Source organism: Pavona decussata, unplaced genomic scaffold, assembly GCF_977016875.1.
Source record: "Pavona decussata unplaced genomic scaffold, jaPavDecu1.1 SCAFFOLD_102, whole genome shotgun sequence".
Lineage (NCBI taxonomy): Eukaryota > Metazoa > Cnidaria > Anthozoa > Scleractinia > Agariciidae > Pavona > Pavona decussata.
Window position 1 is genome coordinate 5,414,482 of NW_028145517.1, and position 11,428 is coordinate 5,425,909.

Sequence of the window (11,428 nt, forward strand, 5' to 3'; positions counted from 1 at the left end):
GATATTTTCTTTTCCCCTTGACACGTACTCATACCATGTTTGTGGGGCAATTGTGGTATAAAGGCTCATGTACCATTGCCACTAAACCAATAAAAACTCTGGAACTGCATTATCCAATGAGTCAGTTTTAATAAATGCATTTAAACTGTTTCCTTTGGGTAAATACAAAATGCATAATTAGCAACTTTACTGGGAAAACAATCAATCAGACTTGAAGTTTGGTGACTGAATGTATGACTTACTGTAACTAGAATAAACACTCAAGCCTCCCAACCCTTTTACACCCTAAAGGTAACTGCAGAGCGACCATTGCTTATACTTTGCAAAATTATCCTCAAGAAAACTGTCTATCCAATTACAGAAAGAAACCAGCTGATAAGGAGAAATTTCTTTTGTGGCAACTGTCTTTGAATTCTGATAATTTGCAGAACCAGTGGAATTTTTACACAGATGTATGCAAATTAATTAAAAGTGGTCATTAAGTTATGCCTGAATTGCAACAGCAGTTTTACTACTTGTATGGTATATACATGTAAATACACAAAACCTGTTTGGCTAACAAATACAGGGTATGGATAAACACAAAGTGGCAATTCTGTTCAGTTTGTATGTAACAGCTGTTAATGTATAGGGTTAGCAGATGCAACTGTAACCCTGAATTTACAAAATGTAGCCTGGCCAAATGAAAGTTTCCAAACAGCTTGGAGACATTAACCTTCTTGAGTGTCCATGCACCATTTGTAGGCATTCTGGAACATTTGTAACCATGGTGATGCCTTGAGTGTGTTCTGCCAGTCATGCGGCATCCATGGCCATTGCCAAAGTAATGTGCACCTCTCTGGGTGGGGCATCATGGCAAGATGTCGGCCATCAGGGGAGCAGAGACCAGCTATTCCCTCAGGGGATCCATTTGGATTCAGTGGATACTGAGTTGTTGGACAGCCTTCATCATCAACAAAGCACAATGGTACAAGGTTGTTCGCCTTGATATTCTGAAGCACAGCGTCGCTACGGAACTGGATTCGTCCTTCACCATGTGCCACCCAGATCCCAAGGGTAGATCCCTCCATGCCACTAAACATCATGGCCGGACTCGACTGTATTGAAACTGTCACAAACCGAGATTCAAAACGCTCTGAGGTGTTGTGAGTGAAGCAAACTCCTTGCTTTAAACTTCCCTCGTCAGGAGTGTGAACATCTTGACCCACCCAACCAAGCAAACCCATCAGCTGGCAACCATTACAAACACCCAAGCTGAAGGTATCAGCTCTGGAGAAGAAGGCATCCAACTGCGCTCTAACAGTGGTGTTAATGTTACACACTGCAGCCCACCCTTTAGCAGAGCCAAGCACATCGGCATAGCTGAAACCACCCACAAACACTGCCCCACGGAACTCCTCAAGGGACACTGCTCCATTGCACAAATCATTCATGGTCACATCCCATGCTTCAAAACCAGCCATATGAAAGCTTGCCACCATTTCTCTGTCTCCATTGCTCCCTTCTTCTCGTATGATGGCCACTTTAGGGCGGGAAGCACTGTTGCTTGATGGGGCTGAAGGCACCGGTTCAAATGCTAGCTTGTACCTTGGTGCAAACCTTTTGCGAAGACCAGCTTCCTCTTCCTTTACACACTCCGGGTTTGACTGCAGTCTCTCCAACTGGAAACTTGTTGCCTCCCATACATCTCGCAAATCAACCATTTTCTGTTCCATCACAAGCTCACCCCCAATCCGGAGTGACACAACTGCTTCTTCACCCAATCCACACACTTTGCCAATTTGGTGACAGGGAACTTGTTTCTCACGGAAGGAATTTATAACCCTCTCAGTGTCCTCTTCCTTAATTTCCAGGACAATTCCAAGCTCCTCAGCGAACAGGACATCTGCTACCTTGCTAACCGTTGAAGAGAGATTTTCTGGAAATGGAATGTCAACTGACAGGCCGCAGTTTCCTGCAAAGGCCATTTCCAGTAGGGTGGTGATGAGCCCTCCATCACTGATGTCATGGCCAGAGACAATCTGGTTCTGTGCTATGAGCTCCTGAGTGGTTCTAAATGCAGCCTCAAAGACCTGCCAACAAAAATGAAATGAGTTAGTTTTTCTTTCAGTTACATGTACATACTAACTAAACCACAGGCTAACCAAACTCACATTAGCAAACAGGTTCATGTTGTGCATACCAATGTCAACTGTTGTGATTCCAAAATATAATGTACTGAGTGGAATTGTGTGGTCAAACTGGGCAAATGGTGTCATAACAGTATTATTTTGTCTAGTTTATTGTCCATCTATGTTAACAATATTATTGTGTCATCTACAACCAGAATGTAAGGGAAGACAGCATGGCCAAGTGCTAAGGGCACCAGACTTGTAATCTGGAGGTCCCAGATTCACATCCTGCTCTGATCATTTGGTGGAGTTGTTTCTTGGTAGCCCCAAGTTCAACTCCTTGGCCAAACTTGTAAAAAGCCAGCTGGCCCACCTCATGTCAGTTGGGATTTTCAACCTGTTATGAATGATTTATTTGTTTCCTGTTATTTGAGTGGAGGTCATGTAATCTAACTTGGGTAGCTAAGTGCACTTACACCATAAACAAAGTGTTTACAATGTTGAATTCCATACATACCTTTGCATCATCTAAATCTGGCGACTCACTTCCCAGCTGATTATAAACCTGAGCCAAGGCACTTCCTCCAAGCCTGAATTTTGAATCACAGCCAAATTTCACCCACAACAGATTTCCTCTTCCATCTGGAATCTTCAGGTCTGGGGTGACTGTGGCTCTAACATCAGGACAAGCCGCATACACTGAAATAACCAGTGAACCAGGAGCTTTGACAGTTTCACTGCCAACTCTTGCAGCCATGCTCAAAGAATCTTTGCCACCATCTATGGCAACACCAAGGGATGACATGACATCGCACATGGCTGCACATGCATCGTACAGAGCAGCACCTTCCCCTGGCAGCTTTGCAGGCCACATCCAATTACCGCTGCATTTAACATCCTGAAATAAAACAGAAATGCACCTCACTAATTGGAAATAGCTTGTTCTGATTCAGAGTAAAAGAACAGACCATCTAGTATGTATCTACCTCTTCAGATTGTGGTTTCATCAAGAGTTTGTGCAGTAGGCCAATAAAATAATTTGTTAGTCTTCAAAGACAATTTTTGTTAGAAATTTAACTTGTTCACTTCTTCATAAGAAAAAGATGCAGTTGAGATGCTCATCATAGCCAGACAAAACCAAGTTCACAGATGGTCATTTTTTCCAGTGCTGGGTCCTGAAATCCATCCCTGGTATATGTAATGATACATGAAGCTATCCTTGAAGTACCCTGTTTATACATTTTAATCTAAACTTTGGATACTAAAATTGTCAGTGAGATAATGATCAGAGCTTAAGGCCATTAAAGAAAGCCATTCTGTGGAATTCAACTCACTGAGCAATCATTCTGGGAAGCATTCAGGTTGAATGGTTCAAGAGACATTCACCATTCAAAGCATCTCACTTCCAAAATGTTTCTATCATCCACTTAATAATAATATAATAATAATAATAAAACTTATATAGCGCCGATATCAATAAGACTATTTTCATCAGCGCTTAAAAACGTAAAACTAGAAACTATATAAAATTATAAAAAAGCTTTCTGAAATAAAAATGTCTTGAGTGTCTGTTTAAAAGATGCTACAGACGGGCTACTCCTGATCGCATAGGGCAGTAAATTCCATAGTTTAGGCGCAGCCACAGCAAAAGATCGATCTCCTAACGTTGTTAAGGTCTTGAATTTCACAGTGTTAAGTAGCAGTCCATCACAGTCGGAGCGTAACTTGTATTTACATGGTTCTTTAAGATTAATAAGTTCCTTTAGATAAAAAGGCGCTAAGCCATTGATAGCCTTATACGTCAACAATAATATCTTAAAGTCAATTTGAAATTTAACCGGCAGCCAGTGCAGATTAAACAGCAGTGGACTTACATGGCAGTATTTAGATTCCTTACAGTTCTACGTGGCCTTTAAAACACCAGGGTGCGTACTCACTTTACATATCACTGAACTGTGCCATGTGAAATGTTTGACAGTATAAGTGCTCTGGACACTTCAGTGTGAAATAACCAGAATAAGGATTCAGATTAACAACAAACAGAACACTTGCATATAGACACAAAAAAGATCGCTATTTAAGAACTGGTTATCTTACCTTCAGATCAGTTATTCTCGCAAATACCAAATTTGTCAGAGCTTCTCCAACAGCCATGCGAGCTCCACAAGCTGGGTCCACTAAACCCTTGATTGGTTGTTCTCCTATAGCAGTTGCCGAGCCCACTGTGTCAAAATATGTCAGCGCTGTCACCGCCACATCAGCCACAGGGGTGTGCAAGGGACCCACACACTGTTGCTGGGCAACCAGTCCTGTAACACTGCGGTCAACCTTGTATGGCAAATGAATGAAAATTTGTTCACACAGTAAATACAAACTGTGTATTACAATCACGGTGATCATATCCATAGTTACAGTTAGAATAATATTACTGTAATTAAGTGTACATGTCATCACCATCATTTACGTGTAGGTGCAATTTGTAACAGAACCTTGTGGATCAAAACCAAAAGGTTCTCGGGAAACCACCACTTTTACTCTTGGAAGCATCAAGGTTGAATGATACACATATATTCAGCATTCAAAACAGCCAGCTTCCATTTTTTTCATTTTTAAGCCATTTGCTAACAATGGATGGGATTCTGAACAACAACATGTAAGTAGCCCTAATCACTGTCACAATATAAAGAGGAACAAAACAAACAACCAAGCATTACATTTTATGGAAAATGGAGACAAAAATGGCTGTCTATTTATTCATAAAATTAAGAAAACAGAGAGTAAAACTTCCTACATGCAAACATTTTGGTTATTTGGCCAAAAACTATTTTCAACACATCACACAAGTGTCCTGCTTAATTTTGCACCAGGTCATGCAGTGGTGAAAGTGCGAGATACTGCTGAGGTGACCAAGGAAGAACCAGTAATCTGTTTACCTTCAAATGGAATTTGTTTGAACAAAGGATCATCAAAGGGAAACACTTCCTAACGAACGTTTTCTTTTCTTACCTTATTTGTGAGGTATCTCTTACTGGCAACAGACGGCAGACGTAAAACTCTCTCCAACATTTCTTTTACTGTGAGATCAGATTGTATATGTAATGGCTCTAGTTTAGAGTTCACCCTCTCCAAGTTAAAGACCTGTTCCATAGAAAAAAAAAAAACAGGCAAATAAATAAATTTGTGGTACATGCAGTATATGTATATAATACAATGACATTACAAACTAAATTCCTCTGTTCAAACAGAATAACCTATTTCATACAGAACACATATAAAATACCTTTTGTGGCATTTTTCCCAACACAACCTCAAGTTCCAGATCAACAGGATGAGTTGTTGTTTTCTGCCGTTTGCTTGGCACGCCATTTTCCTCTGATAGTACACCATTGATTGAAGGGGAAGTATTGTCTTCCAGCACAATTTTTCCATCCCCTTGAAGACAACAGTCAATAAGAACATTATAAAAACACAAGTTATGCAGCACCAATGTACATAATGTAAAAAAGCTGATTAGAAATAATTTCCTTGCTGTCCTGGTAGGACACCCGCTAATTTTAGAACAAGCGCCAGCCACATCCACCTTCCAGTATTGAAAATATATCACACCAGAAATAAGGTTTCTTGGTTGTTTGTTTATAGGTGTTGTTTGCAATAGAGCTCTCACAGACTTAAAGCAAAGAAAACAGTTCTATAATTGTACCTCACTACTTATCAATAATTTGGCTGGACCCATGTAAGAGTTTAGATATCTAGCTGGTAGACAATGTGGAGCAATCACTACATTTTAATAGAGCCATTGATCTTCCAGAAAAAAGCTACATGTACCATCTCATTTTTTTCGGCATGACACAACCACCCTTTGTCAGCCATTTCAGACATTTGACCAGACAATGTTCAATAACAGTCTCTTGTTTCTAGCACTCGAATTTTTATTGTCTCTCACCTGTTATCTCCCCTACAAAAGAGACTGGCACCTTCTCCCTATCACAGATGTCTTGCAGCATTTGCCTGTCTTCAGCACGCACCAGCAAGGCATTGCTCTCTTGATACTCAGCACCCCACAGCTCTAACACAGAAATGGTTGGATCACCAAGGATAAAGTCTTTCACTCGAATGACAGCTCCAGCAGGCTCTGATATCTCTTTCAGTACATTCCCTGAAGTTACAAGAGGCACAACAATAATAAATAAATCATTGGTTACACAATCCTTGAAGTTAAGTCCCTCCTAAAGTGCTGTAGGTTTGTGTCTTAGAGAAAGCTTACATCACCTCATGACCCCCCACGACTATGATGCCTTTTGGAACTTGGAACGAGGTCAGAACTTTTGTCCTCTAGGTACGAATGCAGTAAATCCACCCAATCAAGAAAAACTACTCTTGACTTGTTATAGAATCCCAAAACAAGAAACATCAGTGATATTGGTGAAGAAGGCAGGGGAATCATTAGTATGCAGCTAATGAAAGAGAAACAGTGGGAGAGACACACTCCCCCACTCCTTCCTCTGCCCCAGGGCCAGTATGCTTTTAAATGGGAAACAATACAAAGACAGAGACCAATAAGTAATCAAAATACCAGTCCTTAGACTGCAAAGGCACCAACCTCACCACCTGCTCGTCATACTTCCACCATCACCACAACAAAACGGTACAGTTGTACTTGCAGTTGTTATAGTAAACTGTACCCATGTTTTCAGCAAGCTTGGTCATTGTAGGTGAAATTTGTAACAGAACCTTATGGACCAAGACCAAAAGGCTCTCGGGAAACCACCAAGTATTTTTATTGGAAGCAACAAGGTTGAATGATACAGTTACTTCAGCATTCAAAACAGCCAGCTTCCAGACTGATGGTTAATTTTAAAAAATCATAAAAAATGTACTGTCAGCAAGTCTGTACATGTCTAAATCTATAACAATATTATGTCAACTTCTTCACTATATATCAAATAATTTTTATTTAACTTCAATTTTCCAAAAAGTAAAGCTCTCACCATTCCCTCCTGCTCCCTGATCATGAATGCTGCAAATCGGATTATTTGAACCCAATTCAATGCAGGCTCTTATAGCTCTGTTTAGTTTCTGTTCCATTTCAGCATCACCACGTTGAACGGCACCAAAGTCCAACTCTGATTCATTGTCTCCCTGGACTTGGATTGACGAGGCTGCTCCACCACCAACACCAATACGATACACAGGCCCACCAACCTTGACAACCTCCATTCCTATTCATGAGAGAAATATTGGTAAACACAACGATTTTCAACCATCAACCCACCGACTGAAATAAGGCCCTCACATTAAAGACACAATGCACATTTGAATGACAGTTTCTGTTTTTGCAGTTCTCTTGGTGTTTTTCATTTTTCTTAAAAATCAACAAAGTTAGTTAACAAAATTTTGTCAAATTTCTAGGCACTGTTAGAACAAACAAGGTTAACAGGAGAAAGGAAGTCTCACCTTTGTCAGGCTGAAGTTTTGTCACTCCCTCTCTGTCAATCATACCAATGCCCCCACTAAACATAATCGGCTTCACCCATTCACGTCGTTCTCCATTTGGCAACATCATACCAAATGATCTTGCAAATCCAGCAAGAACAGGCTCTCCGAATTTATTCCCATAGTCTGATGCCCCATTACTAGCTTCTACGGCAATCTCAACAGGAGGCGCCATGTTGTTTGGGTAAACAAATTTGACATCTTCCCAAGGAAGTTCATAACCTAACAGTTTTTAAATGCATATTGTATTAATCAATATGCTGTACTGTTAGCTGTACTAGCTTCCTTTTGACAAGAGCATTGACTTGCATTGTGACTCTCTGGTTGAAAAGTGAGGCCACTAAACATTACTTTCTTGTGGTACTGTTTATTACACTCTTCTGGGTGATTTTAACAAAAACTTTTGAGTCTGTGAAAGATACTGAGCAGTACTTTCCTGTGGTGCTGTTTATTGTGTGCTACAGGTAGTTGAAACTTTTAAGTCTGTGGATGAAACCTTAACATACAACTTCTGCCACTGGGGAGGAATTCTGTATTGTAACCATTCATTTGAATGCTGCAGAGTAGTTCTGTCTTATGGTACTGCATGTTTTAAGATAAATGTTTCAAGAAACAGAAATTGTTTGTTTTCAATATTATTATAATATTAAACGGGAAGTATCATGGGGTTTTTGATATCTTTTGTTAAAAATGGTGAAATAAGACCTTCCATCAGCTGCCAAATCATTCTACAATGACAAGAGGAAAGAAATCAACTCAATTCTTGAAAGGAACAACTTGTGATCTGTTCTAGTGCATTTTGGAAACAAAAATGCGAGGAACTTGAAAAACATTAGCCTAACATTTTTTCAATTTTCAATCCATACCGGCCTACTCTGTCTCTGGCCAGAGGCAGTAATCGACAGTTATTATTCCGTAGTTTCTGCTGACAGACAAACATTTTTGGGTTTTGAAATGACAGCAAATTTGCATGATACTTCCCCTTTAAGATCTTGGACTCTCTTGGAAGCAAAAGAGTTGCTTAATTTTTATAGCACACCTGGGATATGAAGATTTCCAAAGCAGTACCCAGCTGTACCAGCAACAACATGCGCTCCCCTACCGGCAGCCTGCACATCTCTAATGCGTCCCCCCGTTCCAGTTGTTGCACCAGAAAAGGGTGCCACACCTGATAATATAAATAAAATAACATACTGGCAGCTAGCTATCGGTTCTACACAGAAAGTACTTAGTACATGTGTTGTAGGTTAAAATGAATCCCAGCTTAAAATGATTTCAACCTAGGTTGATTTGTATTTTCCTTTGTTTCAGATGTAAATTACCCAACCTTAACAAAGGAAAATACAAATCAAATTAGGTTGAAATCATTTTAACCTGGATTCATTTTAACCTACAACACATGTAACTACATAGCAGAATCCTTTGAATGCATGGGTCCATACACCAGAGTAAATAAAACACACTGGTTCAGTTTTGCTAGTTCTCTTCTAAAGAAATGCTTGATTAACACATTACTAGAAGTGTTCTAAAATGAACGTGAATGCAAGGCTGCAACTGCAGCAAATGGGCTGAGTTTAATGGCCATTTTCAACAGTTCTTATTAAATAAACCTTCCCATCTGCCATAAGTGCCAGCCATACATTCAGTTTCACTTTATCAATATACCTAACTATATATTAAAATCTTGTTCTTACCTGTAGGGAAATTGTGTGTCTCTGCAGTGAAGATGATGTGCCTTGTACAATTTTCCTTTAATTGAAACTTGGCAGCTACCTTGCAGTCTTCTGGCGATAGCACAGGAACTTCGTAACCAGTTATAGCACTGAAAACAAAAACATACAAGATGTTTCACTTTGTAACCTTGTCACAAGTACCACATGAAATAGCACTTAGAAATAATAATAAAAAAAAGATTATTCAACCAAAGTCTTGTAATATGCCCCCGAGTGGTATTCTTATTGGTCAGTTTTTCAGTTACTAAGGTATTTAAAATAAATGCAAAAACAAGGGAAAATTAGTTTACCAAGGAGGAAATTAATGCAGAAGAGAACGTCAACTTTCAAAGGAAGGAAATTAACACTTGTGGAAATTAAGCTTGTGGAAATAATTTCCAGTAAAAAAATTATTTTACTAAAAAAAATAAATAAATAAATAAAGATAACATGAATTTTTGAAATTTGCATTCAGTTTCAGTTTCAGTTTATTGTTTTTGCCATAAATTGTACAAATGCAAAAATTATTTATTATCATTTTAACACTAATGGCGAGGAAGCCCAGCGGAAGCATTAGGCATTAATTTCCTATTTATAACAATGTGTGTTAACTCACAGGGGTGGGGTGCGGTACTCCATTAGGTTGGCTATGCACAGAGGCTCTGCACATAGGGGATGGCTCTTTGACACTTGTAGTTTGCAAAGGAGTGGCTAAATTTAACATTGGGGTATTTTAAACAGTCACATAAATTGAACATGAACCAAAAGGGCAGAAATTAAATCCAAGAATTGGAAAGGGAAGCAAAAACAGAACAGAAATTCCTGGCAGAAAGTACAATGCAACAATAATTATTATTGTGAACAGTCTGCTGTAACAATAGTGTAGGGGATATCCGTCTGTCTTTGGCTTGTCTTTGAAGTAGAGCCTGCATGGCAGGCGCTAGAATGGGGAAGGGAGAAGGTGAATCTGACGCACAAGGGGAGCCCCTACAGGTAGCGTCCAAGATTCTCCTTCTCCATTCCCTGCATGGCAGGCTATTTGAGGTATAACAAAAGGGTACAACTTTTTCTTTTATGCAGATGAAAGAAGTACCTTAGTGCTAAAAGGGAAGGGGTTGAACCTCTGGGCAGAGTCTCTGCATATCAAACTTTGTTGAGTACCCCGCTTTTCAAAGTTCATTCCCTGGTTTCAAATCTGCTCTACTGTTTTTAAACCCTCATCTGGGTCATACCTGCTGTTGTCGCTGAATTTAATAACACTGTTATTGTTGCTTGTATCCTGTGTTTTCATCACCATCTTCATTAGAGAATCCTCTACCTCCTGTCCGTCAACTGTCAATCTTCCTTTAAAGAACCAATGGCGTGAATGCTCACTGTTTGACTGCGCCAAATCAAAACACTCCACACTGGTTGGGTTTCTTTTGACTCTCTCTTGGAACAACTTGGTGTAATAATCCAGGTCCCAGTTGTCGAATGCTAGACCCAGATCTCGGTTAACTTTCTCCAGTGCTGTGCGACCGTGGCCCATTACATCAACCTCATAACATTGTTCTGGTTGGACGTTCACCTTAAAACTCGTCAACGGCTTATCATAGCGACATTCGGTCATTCTGTCATGAAGCTTTGCCACAAATGCGTTTTCTTCTTCCTTCGTGATATGAGTGGACTCATCTTTAGGTCTCACTTGAATCAAATAGCGACAAGATCTTTCGATTCGATCAATCCGCACCAACCCTATGGAGCGACAAATTGACACAGCGTTCGTTGACCAAGCTGTTGAAAAGTTAAGCCTTGGTCCAATCTCAATCAGAATTTTCCCACAACCGTCTGCTTCTGTAGTTTCATCTAAGAATGAAGATCGACGGACATTTTCCTCCTTGAAAGAGTTGGTCAACAACCACAACAAGTTTTTTAGTTCGCCACTGTCCAAGCTATCATTTCCTTGGACGCTGACATTAAAGCATATTTCAGTCGATAGATCAGTTACTTCGAGTCGAGAAGACGCTGATTTCAACTTGGAGAATATCACATCGTGCCGTCCAGGCGATAATCCTGGGAAGCTGTAAAATCGAAGGATGTTTTCCGCCATTTTGTCAAACCATGTGGAGGGAA

At 39.9% G+C, this 11,428-nt stretch overlaps 1 protein-coding gene across 1 annotated transcript; it reads right to left on the reverse strand.

Annotated features, from left to right (window-relative positions):
• Positions 1 to 105: 105 nt before the first annotated feature.
• On the reverse strand, positions 106 to 11,428 carry LOC146471837 (phosphoribosylformylglycinamidine synthase-like). Its single transcript, XM_085120402.1, has 11 exons — positions 10,549 to 11,428; positions 9,299 to 9,426; positions 8,644 to 8,772; positions 7,566 to 7,826; positions 7,100 to 7,330; positions 6,055 to 6,267; positions 5,392 to 5,543; positions 5,118 to 5,249; positions 4,209 to 4,439; positions 2,629 to 3,009; positions 106 to 2,072 (listed from the first exon to the last, which is right to left on the reverse strand). Exons 1-11 carry the CDS (start codon positions 11,403 to 11,405, stop codon positions 711 to 713), a joined length of 4,077 nt encoding a protein of 1,358 aa, XP_084976528.1. The 5' UTR covers positions 11,406 to 11,428; the 3' UTR covers positions 106 to 710.

Excerpts from the sequence above, each read along its gene's own strand:
- LOC146471837 (XM_085120402.1), bottom strand. The coding sequence starts at position 11,405 with ATGGCGGAAAACATCCTTCGATTTTACAGCTTCCCAGGATTATCGCCT. Across the intron at positions 7,827-8,643 it reads TGGAAATCTTCATATCCCAG|GTTATGAACTTCCTTGGGAA; the intron begins GTGTGCTATAAA and ends AAAAACTGTTAG. Across the intron at positions 2,073-2,628 it reads CAGATTTAGATGATGCAAAG|GTCTTTGAGGCTGCATTTAG; the intron begins GTATGTATGGAA and ends TTTTGTTGGCAG.